The sequence below is a fragment of the Schistocerca americana genome, chromosome 8 (genome assembly GCF_021461395.2).
Source record: "Schistocerca americana isolate TAMUIC-IGC-003095 chromosome 8, iqSchAmer2.1, whole genome shotgun sequence".
Classification (NCBI taxonomy): Eukaryota; Metazoa; Arthropoda; class Insecta; order Orthoptera; family Acrididae; genus Schistocerca; species Schistocerca americana.
The window spans coordinates 69,080,671-69,104,729 of NC_060126.1; the positions used below are offsets into that span (position 1 = coordinate 69,080,671).

General features: G+C 46.3%; 1 protein-coding gene across 4 annotated transcripts in view; it reads right to left on the bottom strand.

Moving 5' to 3' along the window:
• The window catches only part of LOC124545253, a 61,197-nt gene that overhangs the window by 17,407 nt on the left and 19,731 nt on the right, over positions 1–24,059 (bottom strand). For all 4 annotated transcript variants that reach the window (XM_047124126.1, XM_047124128.1, XM_047124125.1 and 1 more), the window contains one exon: positions 796–1,078. In XM_047124126.1, the coding sequence (XP_046980082.1) occupies positions 796–1,078 (283 nt within the window). The remainder of the gene's footprint in view (positions 1–795; positions 1,079–24,059) is intronic.

A 24,059-nucleotide genomic window follows, 5' to 3' on the forward strand; every position in this document is an offset into this window, starting at 1 on the left:
CTGTCATGGCTGGCTCTCCCAAGGCTATCAGTAGTTCTGATGGAATACTGTCTACTTCTGTGGCCTTGCTTCGACTTAGGTCTATCAAATTCTTCTCACTGTATCAAATCGATCATCTCATCCTTCTCTTCATCCTCTTCCAGTTCTATAATATTGCTTTCAAGTTCATCTCCCTTGTACAGACTCCAAATTACTTATGCTCTTATAGCTGAACTACAAGAGTTGAACTACAGTAGTTGTACATTTACAATATCAAAAATGTGATGCTGAGTTTTGGCATGTCATTATAGTTTATTTAATATTGATTTTAATTTGTTTTGTTTAATAATTTAGTTTGATCCTTAACTCAGAAACAGAATAACAACTTGGCAGCAGAATTGGGAAAAGTTGTCCAAATCCTAGCAGTGTTACAAGAAGTTAGAAGTTAGCTTTGGGGAAAAAATTCTTTTACTTATGAATGCCTGTACACAGTGACAATAATTTCATAGCTAGTAGCTTTTTGGACCATTCTACCAAGACAAAGGTCATATAACAGTAAGCAAAATTACCTGCATGAACAAACACACAGCTTAATGTGTAAATCCATTGTGTCAGATGGTTATGATAAAAATGCTTTCAACATTAGTTCTATTACAGCTTCAGTTTTGAAACACGATGTATGGTGCTAATACATGAAGTGTGTTTATGCCTTCATGAGGTATAGATATCATATATGAAGAGAAAAGGCTATAGTTTCATAGCCAAGAATATTCCAACAAGCAAGCATGGAAAACATATTTCATACACATGGCTTACCATGTGGTCTTCCTCAAAAACAATAAGTTGCACAGATCCACCAGCAAACTGTGGATCCTTGACAGTGTACCTCCCTTCCGCACTATCGTAGGCCAACTGTAGGCCTTGCTTCCGGAATGCTCTGAGAAGAAAGACTTCATCCTTCCTAGCTAGCTCCTCATTGCGGAGGCACATCTCTACATCAGACTCCCATGGCAGCGAGCGGGACAGTCTTATTTGGCCCCACAGTGCTCCGTAGCAAAGGAAGTGTGTCAGTCCCAAGGAAGAAAGAACTCTGTGTGTTCTGTAAAACAAATTACAATTTTTATTTTGTATTTTAAGTCCATAACTGTACAGTAAATAAGGACCAAGTTATGCATAATGCAATGTTTTTAAAAAAAGTTGATTCAACAACTAAACCTTTGTCTAGCAATAACATTAGTTACAATACAGCAGTTGTTTTGTGACAAGCAAAACTATGTCCCCCTAGATCGAGTGCGCCACCATCCCTACATCTGGGAAATAGAGAAATGGAAGTAGAAAGAGTATCCGTCAGTGTTGCTATACACTGAAGAGCCAAATGAACTGGTACACCTCCCTAATATTTTGTAGGGCCCCCAAAATCACACAGAAGTGCCGCAACACAATGTGGCATGGACTCGACTAATGTCTGACATCGTTCTGGAGAGAACTGACACCATGAATCCCAGGGCTGTCCATTAATCCATTATGGAGAGTTAGAACGGAAAAGATCTTTTTTTCACATTTCTGGATTTTTCTCTCCTTATAAAATTTGCAATTTTCCAAGTAAAATAATTATATATCACTTATAAACTCTCATGGAAAGTATTTTATTTTATTTTTTTTAAATATAATCTACACCAGTTGAAAATGTTAAAATTTTTACATGCATTACTTCAAGATCTAATAAAATCGGTAATTTTTTATATAGAAGGCTGTGGATTGCTGTGTTACACAAGTTAAATTACGTATTTGTATTGGTAGCACTGTCAAAAACAGTATCGTATCATTTCATAGTATGAACAGGCATTGTATGTCGAAGTGCTAATGTTTTTCTGAGGAAAAGTGACGAATAGATTGGTAAATCTCTCAAAAAGAAAAGTAAGACAGCAAAACGAAGTGTTTTTAAGAAATGTGAGTTTCACGGAAATAAGTTTTTGAATAAAGGGAAACACTGTGTTCAACATGTGGTGTGAGAAGTTACAGACAATGACATACAGGCAACCTCATCAGTATGTAGAGAAACACCCATTAGTGTTTCGAAGATTAAAATAAAATGTGATACACAGCTTTCTCTAGACGAAAGTGATGTAAATGGTAGGTTAGGTTATATTCTAATACATTTACATATACTAACAATGGTGTTAGGTGAATGAGTGTGTTATAAAATATGTGGAGGGCCAGTTTGTTTACATGTAGACAGCAAGGTGTCAAATGGACTAGCCAGGAAACTCATCATTAATTGTGCCAGTTGTAAATATACTCATTAATTTTGGAATTCTGATAAGTGTACAGATAATCATTTATTATAGTACGTTAGGTGGTTTTATGGACTGAGAGCCATTGGCAAAGGACACACTGCAGTACAAACAATGTATGCCGTGTATGAATATGCCACGCCCACCTTGTAAAATCGACAAGTATGCAGGATTTATTGGAGCTGCTGTGGAATCTGTTGCGTGTGAGTCAGAGAAGGGTGCATCAAACAAAGCTGTTGAAATAAATGATGATATGACTGACATACCAGTAGCTTTTGATGGCACTTGACCGAAGCGTAGCTACAGCTCTAAGAATTCTGTTGCTACGGTGACCAGTGTGGATACTGGAAAGGTAGTAGATTCCCAGATTTTAACCAAACATTGTTATAAGTGTAAGTCAGGGAATGAAGAAGGGCATATCTGTGACAGAAATTAAGAAGGGACAAGTGGTGGTATGGAGGCCTCTGCCGCTGTTGAAATTTTTAGTCGATCAGTCAACGAAAGGGGAGTGTATTACACTAAGTTCTTAGGTGATGGAGACTCAAAAGCATGTGACAGTATAGTAGCCACTCAGCCTTATGGTGAGAAGATTATCACAAAACTGGAATGTGTTGGCTGTGTCCAGAAGAGGATGGGCACCAGATTTGAGAAACAAGAAACTGTCTGATGGTAAAACCAGGCTGACAGACAAAATGATTGATGAACTACAGCAGTATTATGGGATGGCCATTAGAAACAATACAGAAGATATATTGAAAATGAAGCAGACAGATGGGCTTCCTTCTTCCACAGACCGTCAACTGATGAAAAACCAGTACACCACCTTTGCCCTCCTGGACCTGATTCATGGTGCAGTTACCGCAACACCCAGTACTCAGGCAGTTCATACAGCCATAAACATTCCATCCCAGCAGCAGTCATGGATATCATAAAACCTATTTACAGACAACTGGCAAATAATCCTGAATTACTGAAGAAGTGACTGTGTGGTCAGACTCAAAATCCCAATGAGTCGTTCAATAATCTTATATGGACTCGCTTACCAAAAAATGTTTTTGTTGGAATGAAGACACTAAAATGGGGAGTCAGTGATGCTGTTATTGCTTTTAATGATGGCAACCGGTAGGGTGAAAGTGCTACAGCATATGGGACGTAATCCTAGAGTAAACTGCATCAGAGAACTTGAATGAAGGGACAAGGTTCGCATTGATAAAGCAGAGTATGCAACACAGTTGGTCACTAAGGAGTCCAGAAAGAAGAAAAAACTTGGAAAAAGATCAAGAGAATGATATACAGTATGGTGCAGGGTGCTTCTGCGTGACAAAAAAATTAAAGATTAAGCATATATTAAGTGAGTTATTGTCTTTTGAAGCTTTAGAAGCTGTTCCTGAAAATTTACATTTTCTGTTGCATTTTTCCTTCAATCTCGGAAACCACTTTGAGCAGATTATTCAAATTTTCAGGGAGTAATAGCATACATATCCTGTGTCTACTGAACTAAAAGAAGAACATAATGTTATGTATAATAAAAATTATTTAGAATAACGTACAAAAAAGTACACAAAATTTTAAATGTGTAATTAAAAACTTGTATTTCTGAAAGCAGAGGCTGAAATGCAATTAGTGTAGTTCAGTAGATTCAGAACACACAGTTTAATGCCCTGTAAAAGTTTCATGTCAATGGCTATAGTGGTTCCTGAAATACAGGGAAGCCAAATCACTAAATTTAACATTTTCGGGATAGGGCGTTCCACCTCCCTTTAAGAGTACAAGGCGTGGAGATCTCTTCTCAACAAAAGGCTGCAAGGCATACCAGATATGCTCAATAGTGTTTTTGTCTGGGAAGTTTGGTAGCCAGCAGAAGAGTTTAAAGTCAGAAGAGTTGGTTGGTTTGTGGGATTGAAGGGACCAGACTGCTAGGGCCATCAGTCCCTTGTTCCAAACCTTCAAACACCCACAAAGAATAAAAACAAACAATGGAGACGACAAGAGACGACACAGGACAAGAAAGACTCAAACAGAGACCAGACAAAAGGAATTAAAATCACACAGAGTGTGACTGTGGTTGGCCGACCATAGAGACAAAAAAGGAAAAGCCAACCACCAAGAAACACACTAAAAAACTCAGTCTAAAATCGTAGGCCAAAGGCCAGACTCGACACAAAATAAAGACAAACACTTAGATCAAGTGATAAAAGCCCCCTGCACGAATAAAACGCAAAACTAAGCTTGTCATGGCAGTGTCATCTGTTAAAAGTGCAGGGAGCGTATCAGGCAGTGCAAACATCTGCCTGAGTGTAGTTAAAAGGGGACAGGCCAACAATAGGTGGACCACCATCAAAGCCGACCCGCACCGACATAGAGGCGGGTCCTCATGGCGCAGTAAATAGCTGTGTGTCAAGCGGGTGTGGCCAATGCGGAGCCGACAAAGGACAACTGAGTCCCTTCGAGGGGCTTGCATGGAGGACCGCCATACATTTGTCGTCTCCTTGATAGGACGGAGTTTGTTTGGTGTGGTCAGGTTGTGCCATTCAGTGTTCCAAAGTTCGAAAACTTTGCGGCATAAGATAGCTCGCAAATCAGTCTCCGGGAGGCCAATGTCCAGAGATGATTTACTGGTGGCCTGTTTGGCCAGGCGGTCAACATGTTCGTTGCCCAGTATCCCAACATGGCCTAGGGTCCACACAAAGACCACAAAGTGACCACGATGGGCAAGAGTATGAAGGGACTCCTGGACAGCCATCACCAGACAAGAGTGAGGGAAACACTGCTCGATAGCTCGTAAACCGCTCAGGGAGTCGCTACAGATAATGAAGGACTCACCTGAGCAGGAGCGGATACACTCTAGCGCACGAAATATGACGACCAGCTCAGCAGTGCAAACGCTGCAGCCAGCCGGCAATGAGTATTGTTCATAATGGTCCCCTTGAGTGAGAGCTTAACCGACACAACCAGCAACCATCGAACCGTCAGTATAAACAACGCCAGAGCCCTGATATGTGGCAAGGATGGAAACAAAGCGGTAGCGGAAGGCCTCAGGAGGGACCGAGTCCTTCGGGCCCTGTGCCAATTCGAGCCGAAGGCATGGGCAGGGCCCGGAAAGGAGGTGGAAGAGGGAAAACCCCAAGCCCGGAGAGAAGCTCTCTGACGCGGACCGCAATCATACAACCCTACCGGGGCCAACATTCTGGGAGATGGACGACCGTCTGAGGGAACAGGAGACAATAACTAGGATGCCCGGGCAAGTTATAAACATGTGTAGCATAAGTGGCCAGTAAACATTGGCGCCGTAACCGCAGTGGAGGGACGCTTGCCTCCACAAGTAAGCTGTTGACAGGGCTGGCAAGGAAAGTTCCAATGGCAAGTCGGATCCTGCTGTGAAGGATGAAGGACAGGGTCCAGCACCTGCAACGCAGAAGGGGTTGGTGAACCATAAGCCAGGCTCCAATAAACCAGACAGGACTGAATTAATGCCTGGTACAGCCGTAACAGGGTAGATCGGTCAGCTCCCCAGCTGGTGTGGCTCAAGCGTCGCAGAGCATTAAGATGCCGCCAACACATCTGTTTAAGCTGCCGAATATGAGGGAGCCCAACCGATGTGTCTCCACCAAAGCAAGAGGTTCGCCGTTAACATAAAGCCGTGGCTCAGAGTGAACTGTGCGTCGGCAGCAGAAATGCATAACACAGGTCTTGGCAGCCGAAAACTGGAAGCCATGCACTGCAGCCCAAGACTGCGCCTTGCGGATAGCGCCCTGCAGCTGACGTTCAGCAGCTACAATGCCAATGGAGCTATAGCAGAGGCAGAAGTCATCAGCATACAAGGACTCCGAGACAGACGTTCCCACCGCCGCAGCGAGCCCATTAATTGCAATTAAAAACACCCAGACACTTAAGACAGATCCTTGTGGTACCCCGTTCTCCTGAACTCAGGGGGAACTATGGGAGGCCACAACTTGCATGGGGAAGGTACGATGCGACAGAAAATTTCGTATGAAAATCTGCAGCGGACCCCAACCATGAAGCTTAGAGAGGATGTGATGATGTGATGTCGCCATGTCAAAAAAGACAGCGACGAGGTGCTGACGGCGGGCAAAGGCCGTACGGATGGCAGACTCCAGGCTCACCAGATTATCGGCGGTACAGCAGCTCTTACGGAACCCAACCTGAGACGGAGTCAGAAGGCCCCAAGACTTGAGCACCCAACTCAACTGCCAGCTCACCATGCGTTCGAGCAACTTGCAAAGAACGTTGGTGAGGCTAATGGGGCAGTAGCTGTCCACCTCCAGAGGGTTCTTTCCAGGTTTCAAAATGGGGATGACGATGATTTCCCGCCATTGCGACGGGAACTCACCCTCAACCCAGATACGGTTGTAAAGGTCGAGGAGGCGTCGCTCGCAGTCCACTGAGAGGTGTTTGAGCATCTGACAGTGGATGCGATCTGGCCCGGGAGATGTATCAGGGCAAGTGGCTAGGGCACTTTGGAATTCCCATTCACTGAATGGAACATTGTTGGATTCAGGATGGCACATGTGAAATGAAAGGCTCCGACGTTCCAACTGCTCTTTAATGGAGCGGAAGGCCAGTGGGTAATTTGCAGAAGCGGAACTCCGAGCAAAATGCTCTGCTAAGATGTTGGAAGTTGTGTCCAGGTCAGTACAAACTGCTCCATTCAGTGAAAGCTCAGGGACACTGACGGGGGTCCAATAGCCATAGAGTCGCTGAATCTTGGCCCATACCTGTGATGGAGAGGTACAGAGGCCAATGGTGGAGACATACCTTTCTCAGCACTCCTGCTTGTGTTGGCGAATGAGGCAGCGGGCCCGCGCACAGAGCCGTTTAAAGGCGATGAGGTGTTCTAATGAGGGATGCCGCTTGTGACGCTGGAGCGCCCGCCTGCGATCTCTAATCGCCTCAGCGATCTCAGGTGACCACCAAGGCACAGTGCTCCGCCGAGAGGACCCAGAAGAACAGGGAATAGCAGATTCTGTGGCAGTAATGCTGCCGGTGGTGGCGGAGTGAACCACTGCATCAATGGCGTCATTGGAAAGAGGCTCAATAGCGACAACATAGGAGAACAAGTCCCAGTCAGACTTATTCATAGCCCATCTGCAGGTGCGCCCAGAAGGGTGGCGCTGTGGCAGTGACAGAAATATTGGAAAGTGGTCACTACTGCACAAGTCATTGTGCACCCTCCATTGGACAGATGGTACGAGGCTAGGGCTGCAAATCGAAAGGTCAGTTGCTGAGTATGTGCCATGTGCCACACTGAAATGTGTGAAGGCACCATCATTTCAAAGGGAAAGGTTGAGCTGTGCCAATACATGCTCAACAGTGGCACCTCGGCCTGTTGCCACTGATCCACCCCACAGAGGGTCATGGGTGTTGAAGTCGCCGAGTAACAGAAAAGGGGGTGGCAATTGGGCTATCAGCGCAGCCAGGACATGCTGCGGGACATCACCATCCGGTGGAAGGTACAGACTGCAGACAGTAACAGCCTGTGGCATCCACACCCGAACAGCGACAGCCTCTAAAGGTGTTTGTAGAGGGACAGACTCACTATGAAGGAAGTGAAGGATGTAGATGCAGGTGCCACCAGATACCCCTTCATAAGCTGCCCGGTTCCTATAATAACCCCGATAGCCACGGAGGGCGGGGGTTCACATTGCCAGAAACCAAGTATCTTGAAGAGCAATGCAGAGGAAAGGGTGAAGGCTGAGAAGTTGTCGGAGCTCAGCAAGATGGTGGAAGAAACCGCTGCAGTTCTACTGGAGGATATTGTCCTTAGCTGAGAAAAGCGTGAAGGGACTGGGGAGGCAGATTACGCCACTGGGTCACCTGCTGCCATTGATTGAGTGCCTGTGCAAGTGCTATCCATGGTGTCTGAGGGACCGGCGAGATCGAGGTCCTCAGTGGACGCCAGGATCTCCACCTCACCCTCAGACGCAGAACTCAAATGGTGCAGTGGGGTGGGTGCCACCGCAGGTTCCTTGGCCTTAAAGGTCACCCTCTTGGGCTTCTCTCGCTGCACCTTGGGTTTCACCAGCTGGGAGGGCTTCGTCGATTCAGTCTCCGGGACAGAGGAGAATTGCGAAGCCCTACAACCAGCTGCTTGTGGGCACTTATGCCACTGTCGGGCGTCATCCTTCCCGCTTGTGGAAACCTGGGAAGGGAGGGACCCAAAGGACCCCTTGCGAGCGAGAGTAGCCGAAGAAGTTGGACGCTTCTCCAGCTTAGAAGCGGGGACAGACGTCCCCAATGGGTTGGGGGGGGGGGGGGGGGGGGGGTTGCTTCTGAGGTAGGTGGCACAGGAGCAACTGGGTGGGTAGTGCCCCCCACAGGCAAGGGGCCATGTGGAGTTATACGGCTCGGCGATCCGACTGGAATTTGCTGAACTGATGGGGCTAGCATGGTTGTTGTAGCAGCGGCATATGAAGATGTCATTCTCACAGGATGTAGTCAGTCATATTTCCTCTTAGCCTCAGTATAGGTCAGTCGGTCCAGGGTCTTATATTCCATGATTTTTTGCTCTTTCTTTAAGATCCTGCAGTCTGGCGAGCAAGGCGAATGATGCTCTCCACAGTTGACACAGATGGGAGGTGGGGCACACGAAGTATTGGGATTTGATAGGCGTCCATAATCTCGACATGTGAGGCTGGAAGTACAGCGGGAAGACATATGGCCAAACTTCCAGCACTTGAAGCACTGCATCAGGGGAGGGATATAGGGCTTGACATCACACTGGTAGACCATCACCTTGACCTTCTCCGGTAATGTATCACCCTCGAAGCCAAAATGAAGGCACCGGTAGCAACCTGATTATCCTTCAGACCCCGATGAATGTGCCGGACAAAATGAACACCTCGACACTCTAAGTTGGTGCGCAGCTCGTCATCAGACTGCAAAAGTAAGTCCCTACGGAAAATAATACCCTGGACCATATGTAACTCTTATGTCGTGTGATGGTAATGTTAACATCCCCCAACTTGTCACAAGCACGTAACCTTTGTGACTGGGCAGAGGATGCCATATTTATCAAAACTGACCCAGAGCGCATTTTGGACAAGCCCTCCACCTCCCCAAACTTGTCCTCTAAATGCTCTACGAAGAACTGAGGCTTTGGGGACATGAAAGACTCCCCATCAGCTCTCGTACAAACTAGGAACCAGGGCGAATAACCGTCACTGCCATCCTGAGACTTATGCTCCTCCCACGGTGTGGCCAGGGAGGGGAATGTTTTCGGATCATATTTCTGAGCGTTAAATTGAGCCCAAGAACACTTAGAGACTGCTGGCAGCTGGCCACCAGCGAGAGATGATGTACCACGCTTCATTGCGGGTCATCCGCCCTGATGCCACCCACTCTGACCAAGGGCCCTCCCCACGGCACCACCCAGCCTCAGCAAGGGCCACCTGGCAGGATGGCCATTGCCGGGAGTCCCGATGCCCCAGGGAGATAGGCATCTACTCCTTGGCATACATGGGGAGTTAATGGCGCAGGCCTCACCAGAGCGATCCCTGTGTTGCAAGGGGGCTACAACCAACAGAGTACATGGCGGTCCCACCACAACGGACTGGCTACCGTGCTGGACATTAGGTGACAAGTAGTCCATGTTCGTCATCAGTGCAGAAAGCAGCACTGCACACTGCATGGCAGAAAATGCACGCAGGAAGGTACCCATGCCCAAGAGATGGAGAGCGGGCAGTACTGCAATGCAACTATCAATAAGCTGGCGAAAGGTCTTTGGAAGAATTTTGAGATATGGAGGTCAAACTCAACAGGGGACCATCACATAAAGGCCGAAACATTTGAGACTCCTTTTAGTTGCCTCTTACGACAGGCAGGAATACCTCGGGCCTATTCTTACCCCCGAACCTGCAGGGGGCTCAGAAGAGTATTCCTGGAGCCACTCTGTAGCAATTCTGGGTGTGTGGGGTGTCACATGGTCCTGCAGGAATTGCCCCAGTTCGTCAGAATGCACAATGGACATGAATGGATGCAGGTGATCAGACGGATCTTACATACGTGTCACCTGTCAGAGTCTTATCTAGACGAAACAGAGGTCCCATATCACTCCAACTGCACGCCACCCCACACCATTACAGAGCCTCAGCTTGAACATTCCCCTGCTGACATGCAGGGTCCATGGATTCATGAAGTTGTCTCCATACTCTTACAGTCCATCTGCTTGATACAATTTGAAAAGAGACTCATTTCCAGTCATGTTTCCAGTCATCAACAGTCCAGTGTCAGTGCTGATGGGCCCAGGCGAGGCATAATGCTTTGTGTTGTGCAGTCAGCTCCAAAAGCCCATATAGATGGCGTTTCGTTGAATAGTTCACATGCTGACTGTTATGGCTCAGCATCTGCAGCAATTTGCTGAAGGGCTGTACATCTGTCATGTTGAACAAACCTCTTCAGTCGTCTTAGGTCCCATTTCTGCAGGATCTTTTTCTGGCCGCAGTGATGTCGGAGATTTGATGTTTTATCAGAATCCTGATGTTCATGATAGACTCATGAAATGGTTGTACGGGTAAATCCCCACTTCTCACTCTGTGAGAAGCATGCAGAGAAGACTGCCACAAGGTCGTGGTCTCGATAATTGTCTTCAGTTTGTTTGGGGGAATCAAGGCAGACCATTCTGATTTCCATACTTCCAGCAGTGTATGGCAAGGTCTGGTTCTGGGACCCCAATTTCCAGAATTGGAATCTTGGTGGCCAGCTTAACCAATGGGTCAGCTTGTTCATTTCCAAAAATCCAACATGACCGGGGTCCAAACGAAAATGACTGGTTGTCTAGCTAGAAGGAGATCAGAGACAAGATCCCGGATAGCCATATCCATTGGGTTAGGACAGTAGCACTGTTGTATAGCCTGAAGGTTGCTAAGGGTGCCATAACAGATTAGGATACTCTTGCCAGTGCAAGAATGAACATGGCTAACGACTAGTGTAATGGCCACAATTCAACAGTGAAGATACTGCAGACATCTGGTAAAGGGTTGAGTTCACTGCACCGTACACATGTACATGCCAAACCTATTTGTCTGTCGGCTGTTAAGCCATTGGTTAATACCACTTCTGAACCCGGATACATGTCAAGGATAACCAAGAACAGGTGGTGAAAAATAGTGGAGTCAATGGAATCTTTTGGACCAAAGGAGTCTTTGAGACAAATCCAAGGTCAGGGCACAAGCCATGTGGCAGATGTGATTTCTTCATGACCAGAGACGACAGTCGAGGTGGTTTCAGATTCGAGCAGAAACACTGGAGGTGCGCAGCAGTTGTAAACCCAGTTCTGGGTCGCTGTTATGGGAGGCGGAGCTCCCTTCCACGGAAAAGGACACAGTAGTTAGGATATTCAGGGAAGGCACAAATGCATATAGTGTAATGCAGCAGCTATTGTTGGTGCCTGTTAGGTAATGGAGGGACTCCAGCCTCAACTAGTAAGCTGTTCACAGGGTTAGTTTGAAAGGTTCCTATCCCAAGTCTGCTACTGCAATGATGAATAAGGTCCAGTATCCACAATGCTGAGGGTGATGCTGAACAATATGCAAGAATCTTATAATAAAGACGGGAAAGAATCAGGGCTTTGTGGAGCTACAAAAGGGTAGAGTGATCTGTTCCCCAGCTAGTGTTACTGAGGAAGCGAAGTATATTGAGGAGTTGCCAGCACTTTCGTTTAACTTGGCAAAGGTGGTGAAGCCATGTCAGCTAGGAATCTAAGACTTGTCCCAAAAAGCAAAACGTCAAATTACAAGAAGTAATTGATGGTTTAGGTAAAGCTCTAGGTGTGGGTGGGCAGTACGGCTGTGACAGAAGTGCATAACACGAATCTTGGCAGCCGAAAACCCAAAGCCATGGGTGAGAGCTCATGAATGCGCCTTTTGTACGGTGCCCTGTACGAGATGCTCAGTGCCCTGTAGGCGATGCTCAGCAACAACCATACGAATGAGCAACAACAAAATCAAAAACCATCAGCATATTCGGAGGGCGATACCAAAGACCTTACAACTGCCACTATACAGCTGATGGCTACCAAAAAAAAGAGGGTGACGCTCTGTACAGAGCCCTGAGGAACCTCATTCTCTTGGACACGGGGGGGTACTGAACGAAGCACCCATCTGAATCTGGAGCACACAGTGCAACAGGATGTTCTTGACAAAAATAGGGTGTGGACCCCAGAGACCCCACCATGTAATGTAGTAAGGATGTGGTGATGCCCTGTCATGTCATAAGCCTTCTGTACATCGGAAAAGACAACAAATACGTGCTGATGATGAGTAAAAGGCCGTCTGGATGGTGGACTCCAGGTGACCCAAATCATCAGCAACAGAGCGGCCTTTGCGAAAACCATCCTGATATGCAATCAAAAGGCCCCAAGACTCGAGGAGCCAATACAGCCCCTTGTTCACCATGCATTCAAGCGACTTACAGAGAACAACGGTAAGGCTGGTTGGATGATCACTGTCTATCTACAGTGGGTTCTTACCTAGTTTCAGTGCCAGAACTACTGCACTTTCATTCCACTGAGACGGGGACTGACCCTCGTCCCAGACCCAGCTAAAGGAGGCAAGGGTGTGACACTGACAATCCACTGAGAGATGTTTTAACATCTGGATGTGGATGCGGGCTGGCCCTTGGGCCATATCCGGGAAAGTGCTAGGGCACTGAGGAGTTCCCATTCACTGAATGGAGTATTATATGACATATTGCAGGTAGTAAAAGATAAATGCATTGGTTCCGCCCACTATTCAATGAGCCAAAAGATGGGTTGGTAGTTGTCAGATGCAAATGTGCAGTAATAATGCTCACACCGTCTGGATCAGTATAAATAGCAACATCTAAGGAAATACTTGATGTACCTGACGGAGTCGAAGCTGTAGAGCAATCTAATTTTTGCCCATACCTGTGATGGAGAGGTATGTGGTCCAACAGTGGAAACATACTTTTTTCAGGACGCTTGCTTTCATAGTTTTATGAGGTAGTGGATGCGGGGATAGACCCATTTAAAGGAATGGGGTGCTCCTGCGAAGGGTGCTGCTTATGGCGTTGGAGAGCCCTCCTACAATATCTAATGGCCGCAGGGCCCAAGGGGTCCACCAGCATCATCTGATAGGGGGATCCCAAGGAAGAGGGTCTGGCTTACTTTGCTGCTAAAAGAATGGCTGCCATTGTATGCTGAACAGACACATCAATACTACCTTGCAATGGGGAACTAAGGATGACAACAAGAGGTGAACCCATCCCAGTCAGCACCATTACAGAGAACCCATCTGGGGACGCATCCAGGAGAGCAATGCTAAGGGAGGGATAGGAAGATCGGGAACTGATCACTGGACTGCACAAGGAGAGATCAATGGCCTATTAAGTTTTGTGTTCTACACTGAAGTTTAGGGAGACACCAGAGTTCAAGAGGCAACTGATCACTGTACCACCCCACAAAGGGTTATGGATGTTGAAGTCACCCAAGAGTGGAAAATTGAAGGGAGGTGAGAAAGCAATGGAGGCAGTACATTCTGGGACATGACATCATCAGGAGATAAATGTTATAGATGGTAAAATCTGGAGGGAAATAAACATTACAGATGGTAAAATCATTATGTGTCCTTACCTGGTCTATCACAGCCTTCAAAGATGTATCACGAGGCACAAGATCACTGTATACGGAGTCCAGCACATACAAACTCCACCTGATACCCTCTCATAATCTATGTTTCTTAACATAACCTCAGTAGCCATGAAGGGCAAGAGTTCAAATTGCTGGAAACAACATTAACTGGACTGCAATACAGAATGCAGGGTAAGTGCTTAAAAGCTACTGTAGCTCAGCCAGGTGGTGGGAAAACCTGTTACAATTCCACTGGAGGATCGGACTGTGTGAATACTGTGGGCCCTGAAGCGACTACACGGGAACAGGAGGGCAAGTTATGACCCTGGGTCATGTGCTGCCATGTCCCTGAAATGGTTTCAGAGACAGAGGAAGAATGATAAATCTGCTGCCAGCAGCCTGTTGTCACTTCAGCCACCGGGTGCTGTCTGGCTGGGGACCAGCAGGAACCATGTAAAGACGAGTCCCAAGGGACTTTTCCTTGCTAGAGAAGCCAGAGGAGGATGAGGGGCCTCCAGCTTGGGGTGGGGACCAGTGACCCCAGCATGTGAGGACCAATGCTCCCGAAGTAGGTGTAGTGGAAGCACCAGAAGGGACCTCAACAGTCGAGGGGGGGACGGGGTGGGGCAGGTATCAGCAAATGGCTCGGAGGACCCATTTTAAGAGGTGCAACAGAGGAAGGCACAGTAGAGAGAGAAGGCGATGATGTTGCAGCTGTAGTGTAAAATTCTGTCATTTGTATGGGATTAATATGCTCATACTTCTTTCTAGCCTCTTGATATGTGAGCCTGTCCAGGGTCTTATACAATTGGATTTTCCTGTCGTGCTTAAAAACGGAGCCATCTGTTGAGCAGAGAGAGTGGAGCTTGCAGCAATTTACACAGATGGGCGCAGGGGCACAAGGAAAGTTCACATGCAGCATGGCCACAATCCATGCAGACACGATTAGAGGTGTAATGGGGAGACATATGTCCACACTTCCTAAACCTAAAGCATCTCATAGAAGAAGAAACTTTGTGTTTCATGTCACACCTATAGACCAACATCTTGACCTACTCAAGCAAAGTACCACCCTCGAAAGCCAAAGTGAAGGCCCCGGGAGCAACTTGGTTTTCCCTTGTTCTGGTGGTGGTGATGGTGGTAAAGTTCCTATAGGACCACACTACTGAGGTCATTGGCCCCTAGGCTTATACACTACTTAATCTAACTTAAACTAACTTATGCTAAGGACAACACAGGCACCCATGCCCGACTCCAACCTCTAACAGCGGGAGCTGCATGAACCGTGGCCAGGCGCTCCCTTGTTCTCCTATCGACTTGCCAGATGAAGTGTACACCACATCGCTCTAAGTAGGCCAGCAGCTCCTCATCAGATTACAAAAGAAGATCGCAGGTGATGTCCTGGATCACACTGAGACTCTTGCGGGGAATGGCAGTCACAGTAATGTTACCCAACCTTTCAAGAGGGAGCAGCGTCTGTGACTGGGCAGGAGATGTCATTTTTATCAGGAGGGAACCTCTAGCTTCATCTTAGAGATGGCTGCAATTTCCCCATAATTGTCTTCAACAGGCCCCACAAAAAATAAAGGCTCTCTGGCCAAAAAGGTGTTCCACTGGTCCAGTTACATACCAGGAAATGGGGAGAGGATTTTACTCCTTGTCATCTAGTTCTGCATTACTCCTATGGCATGGCCAGGGAAGGGAACGTGTTGGGATCATACTTTGTTGCATCATATGAGCCCTTTCCATTTGAAGACTGCTGCGTCGATGTAACCAGCAGCAGGAGAAAGTTTAAGTCACTTCATGTGCGCACTATCTGCAATGGTGCCATCCACTCTGAAAGGGGGCTCTCCCCATGGGCACCACCCAGCCACAGCAAGGGCTACCTGGCCAGTAATCAGTTTCCGTGAGTCCCATGCCCCAGCCATGATGGGCAAATAATCCATGGCATAGACGGACAGTGTGCAGCGCAGGCAACGATACTACACTTCTTGCATGGTCAGGGGGCTGCCATTGTGCAGGTATTTGATGATCCTCAGAACGGGATGGCTACCATGTTGGGTTTTGGATGTACTATGACAACAAGATGGAAGGGTGCCAGGGTAGAAAGGCACAGAGGTGGAGCATACATCACAGTGGGCAACCTTCCCTGCATGACAAGCACTTCAGTAAAATTTGGAAAAGATGGCAGGCCAAACCCTATAATGACGACCATATAATCACTAAGGTGAAGATAGCAAAGTCCAGCAGGTCTGTACCAAAAGGACCATCTGAGGGGAAATCAGAAGAGATATAAGATAGTCAAAGTGTAGGGATTTGCAGCACAGAAAGAGGAAGTAGTACTGCAAAGTCTGAGATCCTGTGTTAGCTACCCCATACTCACCAAAGAGTGGTTGTGGTGGTAAGCGGGGTTTCGGAGGGGGGTAAGGGGTAAGAGGAAGGGAGTTCTGTAATAGAAAGAAATGATAAAGGCTAAAAAACACAATGAAAACTGGCATGATCAACAACACTAAAGTAGAGTAAGAGAAATTATCAGATCGTCTTATATTAACCACGGATTACTCACAGCCAATGCCCCGATGAGGATGATGATGATGATGATGATGATGATGATGATGATGACGATGATGAAGAGTTGGGTTGAGGGGGCACTCGACATCACGGTCATCAAGCGCCCTGATGAAACAACAACAGGAAATCTCATGGGTGGGGATGAAGGCTGTCCCCACATGCAGAGTAGTTTATAACATACTAAAGTCTGCCGCCCTACCCCACTAGTTTAGGGATGAGACCTGACAGTTCACAAAATTTCACCACTCTGTTAACACTGGTATTGGTATCTGCGAAGACAGTGGGCAGATCTCCAGCGAGACCAAGGGCTGCCCTATTAGCAGTATAAGGACACACGTAGCCACAATATGCTGAACTGAAAGTGGCACGCCGCAAACTTCACAGAAAGGTGGATTCTCCCCCCTGAGGAGGAAGCTATGTGTGAAAAGGCTATGCCCAATGCACAGTCTGGTAAGCAAAACCTCCTTCCAGCGGCGAGGCTGACACGAAGTCCATCAAGCTTTTGTGGTCAGTTTGAGTGACCGCAGTTTGATGTCCGACACCTGCAGCTATTCAGTCTCCCACTGACGCATCTGTCAGAAAATGAGATAACGGCATGCAACGGGATGGGACATTGATGGACAGCACCATCCCAACATGCTTCCTTGGCAGCTTTATCACCCATGTCGTTACCCTGTATCCCAACATGGTCAGGTACCCGGCAAAAGATCACCTTCTTGCCACGGCGTTGGAGCCGCTGTAAGCAGTCATGGATGAGGTGAATCAGCGGGTCTACCGGATACATTTGGCAAAGCGCTTGCAGTGCACTAAGAGAGTCGGAACAGACATGAAAACTCGTACGGTGATGTCTGTGAACCTTCTCCAGTGCCATTAGAATGCCATATAACTCCGCATCATAATTTGTAACGCACTTTAAAAACCCCATCAGGGAAAACCACTGAACAACCAAGAGCATTCCCCTGAAACAATGGAATAAGAGAGCCCTATACGAAAGGGCCAATAATATTTCATGTGCAGAAGTATATGTAGCCTGTGTTGATTTGCAGAGAAACTTGGAATTTAGGACGGTGGAAAGATTAGAAAACTTAATGTTTTGGGAGAACAACATTTTGCACGACTCCTGCAAGAAAAAGTTAAGGTCCCAAGAAGCTTTAAAGAAATTTGACAATATTCAGAATATTTTTTTCATGTGCAGAATAGTTATGGACTTTTAACTTTATCACTAACATAAATAACCACTGCTTACTGTAACTTTATTTCTATGCCACTGGTGCTTGAGCAAACTTCCAAAATTATATGGGTTTGCGAAATGGAGCAAGAACTGAAAGTTAAATTCATCAAATTTTTGTGAACTCGCACTTGTTCACAACTCTGATTAAATTCACTCGCACTGTGTATACTTTTCACTCAATAAGAATTCAGAGCAGTTTTTCAGGTCAATGCTACGATAGATACAGATGCTGTTGTATGTCCATTCGGGGCAACATCAGATGTCAAGTGTGATTTATAAACATACCTTTCAATAAACAAATATTTAAATTAAAATTGCCACGTGTTGTCAACCTTCATCTCAGTCAGAAATTGGCAGACCTATAGAGGTCAGATAGCTAAAAAAGAGAACTTGCAGATTGAACACCAGGGATTTAACTCAGCTGTGTGGTTACCTGTAGGCAAACTGTGAACCAAACTGACCATACATTGTCCCACCATCCACAGGGCAAGCCAAATGACAAACATGTTGAACAGAACTTATTTCCCGAGTGATGAAGTACACACAATAACCCCCCTCCCGGTAGCACCGTAACACGTGCTTTACATATACAGCTTGCTCACAGCTTCACACACACAGAACTTGTGCGAACATGTAAGCCCCTGCAGTGTGTAGAAGTTTTGGTTGGTTGGTTGGTTGATTGGAGGAGGGGGCGGGGATGGCCCACAGGGTCACCAATCCTCTGATCCAAGAGCACTGCATCCAGAAGAAGAGATGTTCACTGAAAAAATTTTCTGGTCTAGTTGTGAGATTCAAACAGCAAGACAGAGAAGGCTAAAAAATGTCATGTATATCTTTTGTACCATCAATAATAAAAGCAAGATGAACGAAATATGGAAGTCAGCTGATAGGCATCCTCAGGGCTCTGCATGCAACAGGAAATGTCCTGTCCACAGATGTCCCACCCTTCATCCATTACAGTCAAGAGCACACACTATTCAGCAAGGTGCAACACCGAGAACAGAAAATTGGGCATGGCAGAAAATAGGCAAACTGAAGCTAAAAGTCATTAAAACTGAGTAATAGAGGGATAAGAGAGAAGCCTGGTCAAGGAGGTAGGGTTAAGGATCCCCCAGACCTAGCATACAGTGGGAGACAGCCCATCCCCAACCACCCTGCCCCTGCTCCGGAAATAGATTAAATCCTAAAAACTGAGGGGTGGGGGAGGGGTGAAGGGCAGGGGGGGGAGGGGGGAGGAATTATAAAGAAAACAGAAGCAGGTCAAGGGCACACACAACCACAATGCACAATGTGGATGCTGCTCATTACACAAAACATATCTCTGGGTTAATCTGGTGTCACCAATGCAGAGATAACATAGGACTGTGAATTCCCCCTGGGAGAAGGAGAAGGAAGAGCACCACCTTGATTGCGCAGAGATTATTAGATGGGCAGTAGCCCACCAGATGTCTTTCCACTTTTCGAGTGAGCACAGATCTCGTGTGCACCCACAAAGCCACACCTGGTGTTGGTACGGCAAATGGGAAGTGAGTAAGTGCTCCTCTAGCCGAACAGTCAGCCAGTTCATTCCCCAAAACACCCACAAGACTTGGGATCCAGTGAAAGACAACTGAGTAGGCAGCACAATGAAGGTCAGCAAGACAGTACCGGAACTTCAAGCGCTGATAGAAAGCACCGAAGCTGAAATCGTTATAGGTACAGAAAGCTGGCTTAAGCCAGAGATAAATTCTGCCGAAATTTTTACAAAGGTACAGACGGTGTTTAGAAAGGATAGATTGCATGCAACCGGTGGTGGAGTGTTCATCGCTGTTAGTAGTAGTTTATCCTGTAGTGAAGTAGAAGTGGATAGTTCCTGTGAATTATTATGGGTGGAGGTTACACTAAACAACCGAACTAGGGTAATAATTGGCTCCTTTTACCGACCTCCCGACTCAGCAGCATTAGTGGCAGAACAACTGAGAGAAAATTTGGAATACATTTCACATAAATTTTCTCAGCATGTTATAGTTTTAGGTGGAGATTTCAATTTACCAGATATAGACTGGGACACTCAGATGTTTAGGACGGGTGGTAGGGACAGAGCATCGAGTGACATTATACTGAGTGCACTATCCGAAAATTACCTCGAGCAATTAAACAGAGAACCGACTCGTGGAGATAACATATTGGACCTACTGATAACAAACAGACCCGAACTTTTCGAATCTGTATGTACAGAACAGGGAATCAGTGATCATAAGGCCGTTGCAGCATCCCTGAATATGGAAGTTAATAGGAATATAAAAAAAGGGAGGAAGGTTTATCTGTTTAGCAAGAGTAATAGAAGGCAGATTTCAGACTACCTAACAGATCAAAACGAAAATTTCTGTTCCGACACTGACAATGTTGAGTGTTTATGGAAAAAGTTCAAGGCAATCGTAAAATGCGTTTTAGACAGGTACGTGCCGAGTAAAACAGTGAGGGACGGGAAAAACCCACCGTGGTACAACAACAAAGTTAGGAAACTACTGCGAAAGCAAAGAGAGCTCCACTCCAAGTTTAAACGCAGCCAAAACCTCTCAGACAAACAGAAGCTAAACGATGTCAAAGTTAGCGTAAGGAGGGCTATGCGTGAAGCGTTCATTGAATTCGAAAGTAAAATTCTATGTACCGACTTGACAGAAAATCCTAGGAAGTTCTGGTCTTACGTTAAATCAGTAAGAGGCTCGAAACAGCATATCCAGACACTACGGGATGATGATGGCATTGAAACAGAGGATGACACGCGTAAAGCTGAAATACTAAACACCTTTTTCCAAAGCTGTTTCACAGAGGAAGACCGCACTGCAGTTCCTTCTCTAAATCCTCGCACAAACGAAAAAATGGCTGACATCGAAATAAGTGTCCAAGGAATAGAAAAGCAACTGGAATCACTCAATAGAGGAAAGTCCACTGGACCTGACGGGATACCAATTCGATTCTACACAGAGTACGCGAAAGAACTTGCCCCCCTTCTAACAGCCGTGTACCGCAAGTCTCTAGAGGAACGGAGGGTTCCAAATGATTGGAAAAGAGCACAGATAGTCCCAGTCTTCAAGAAGGGTCGTCGAGCAGATGCGCAAAACTATAGACCTATATCTCTGACGTCGATCTCTTGTAGAATTTTAGAACATGTTTTTTGCTCGCGTATCATGTCATTTCTGGAAACCCAGAATCTACTATGTAGGAATCAACATGGATTCCGGAAACAGCGATCGTGTGAGACCCAACTCGCCTTATTTGTTCATGAGACCCAGAAAATATTAGATACAGGCTCCCAGGTAGATGCTATTTTTCTTGACTTCCGGAAGGCGTTCGATACAGTTCCGCACTGTCGCCTGATAAACAAAGTAAGAGCCTACGGAATATCAGACCAGCTGTGTGGTTGGATTGAAGAGTTTTTAGCAAACAGAACACAGCATGTTGTTATCAATGGAGAGACGTCTACAGACGTTAAAGTAACCTCTGGCTTGCCACAGGGGAGTGTTATGGGACCATTGCTTTTCACAATATATATAAATGACTTAGTAGATAGTGTCGGAAGTTCCATGCGGCTTTTCGCGGATGATGCTGTAGTATACAGAGAAGTTGCTGCATTAGAAAATTGTAGCGAAATACAGGAAGATCTGCAGCGGATAGGCACTTGGTGCAGGGAGTGGCAACTGACCCTTAACATAGACAAATGTAATGTATTGCGAATACATAGAAAGAAGGATCCTTTATTGTATGATTATATGATAGCGGAACAAACACTGGTAGCAGTTACTTCTGTAAAATATCTGGGAGTATGCGTACGGAACGATTTGAAGTGGAATGATCATATAAAATTAATTGTTGGTAAGGCGGGTACCAGGTTGAGATTCATTGGGAGAGTGCTTAGAAAATGTAGTCCATCAACAAAGGAGGTGGCTTACAAAACACTCGTTCGACCTATACTTGAGTATTGCTCATCAGTGTGGGATCCGTACCAGGTAGGGTTGACGGAGGAGATAGAGAAGATCCAAAGAAGAGCGGCGCGTTTCGTCACTGGGTTATTTGGTAACCGTGATAGCGTTACGGAGATGTTTAATAAACTCAAGTGGCAGACTCTGCAAGAGAGGCGCTCTGCATCGCGGTGTAGCTTGCTCGCCAGGTTTCGAGAGGGTGCGTTTCTGGATGAGGTATCGAATATATTGCTTCCCCCTACTTATACTTCCCGAGGAGATCACGAATGTAAAATTAGAGAGATTAGAGCGCGCACGGAGGCTTTCAGACAGTCGTTCTTCCCGCGAACCATACGCGACTGGAACAGGAAAGGGAGGTAATGACAGTGGCACGTAAAGTGCCCTCCGCCACACACCGTTGGGTGGCTTGCGGAGTACCAATGTAGATGTAGATGTAGAAGAAGGTCATGAATATTGGAGACCAAAGGGTGACAGAAATAGCATCAGTCAAGCACCTGGAGAGTGCTCGCTAAGTCACTACATATTAAAAAACCGGGACAGATAAGCCCCTTTAATAAAATAGAGGGCTCTGCTAATGGCTGTTAGCTCTGCTGTACACACTATACGTTCCTGGCAGTGAATGGCATTCCATATCGACAGAAGATGTAAAAGCATAGCCCGTATAATTCACAGTTTTAGAGCCATCATTGTAAAAGATGACAGCATCCTGGAATTCTTGAAGAACTACGCGACAGACACTGAAAGGTCATGGGGACCAACAGAGACTAGGACCTATACTGGTCCTAATTCATGGCCTGGTCACCATCCAAGGGGGAGTGCATGAGAAAACAAGGCGAGCACAGTCCAGGGAGGAGAGATGGAGATTTTAGCAGAGGGAGGCAAGGTGCTTTCCAACCAGTAATCCCACCTGACAGTGGGAATCAGGATGACATGCCTTGTGTGTAAAGAGAATGGGATACATGAGATGATCAGGGAACTGTCAAATGTCAATTGCATAAGAAACTAGGAGCTGGTACCATCGTGTCTGATGAGGAATGATCCCCACTTCAGCAATGAGACTGTCTGCAGGATCGGTCCAAAAGACACAACAGACATGTCACAATGGTGGACTGGGTCTAACAGTCTCAGAGCTGAAGGAGCTGCCAAGCCATAAACCAGGCAACATTAGTCCACTTGGGACGAAACCAGGGCACAGTAAATACGGACAAGAGTAGTACGATCTGCACATCAAGACGTGTAGGCAAGAAAGCATGAGAGCATTAAGCTTCCACATGCAGCTGCTTCTTCAGGTGACAAATATGGGGTAGCCAAGACCAAATTTTTATCAAAAAGGAGGCCCAAGAAATGGGATTGTGCAATAATGTCCATTTTGCAGCATACCTAAGAAGAGTTCTGGGTTAGGATGGACCACTGTACAATGGCAGGAGTGCATGACCGGCATTGAGCAGAGGTTATCGAGTGGGTGCTATACAAAAACCAAAAATCATTGACTTGCAACACAGGGATGACCAGCAGCCTGACAAGAGGTCACTAGCCCATTGATGGTCAGCCAGTGGGATAGAAACTAATGAATGAAAGTTGGTAGGGGACTGCAAAAGCTCCAGTCATTAAATGGTAAGTAAAATGTGGTGATGCCTAATGGTATCATAGGACTTTGCTGGTCAAAACAGACTGTGAAAAGGTGCTGGCATTTAGAAAAAGCCTGTCAGACTGCCATCCCACACCTAAGCAGATGGTCAGTTGATCGTCTCTCTCAGAAACCACACTGATAGGGGGACAAAAGGACCATTTGAGAAACCAGAATAATTGTGGGCAACCATCTTTTCAAGCAGCTTACGAAGTATGTTGGTCAGGCTAATCAGTTAGCAACTGTCGAGAGACATTGTGTTCTCACTGGGCTTAAGGATTGGTATATCTACACTATCTCACCAATGTGAGGGGAAGGCATCTTGGAGCCAAAGACAGCTGAGGCCCTAAGTTGTTGCCTTTCAGGAACATTCAGATGCTAGATCATGTGACTGTGAACTGAATGAGGAGACATAATGCTCCCAGCATTTCTTCTTACTGTGTTTGAGTAGATAGCAAACCTAAGCACAAAGTCACTTAAAGTGATTAGCTTGGTTTGCGAAGGATGTCTGAATCGCTGCAGGGCTCATCATAGCTATTGCAATGTCTCAATGACTTTACAGTACTGGCCGAGGAATGGCCAGGGGCCAGGATGAGGGGGATACCCATAGAAAGTGAAATAGCAGTTCCAGTGGTGTGAATGACTGTACCTGAGACACCTTGCACAACCTCATCAACACAATCTGACAGAGAGGAATCAAATGTAGCAGCAGAGGTATACAAAGGCCAACACCAAATGGCTCTGTGAAGTGCTGAAAATGGTAGTCAGTCAGTGGCAAGGAAATGTCACA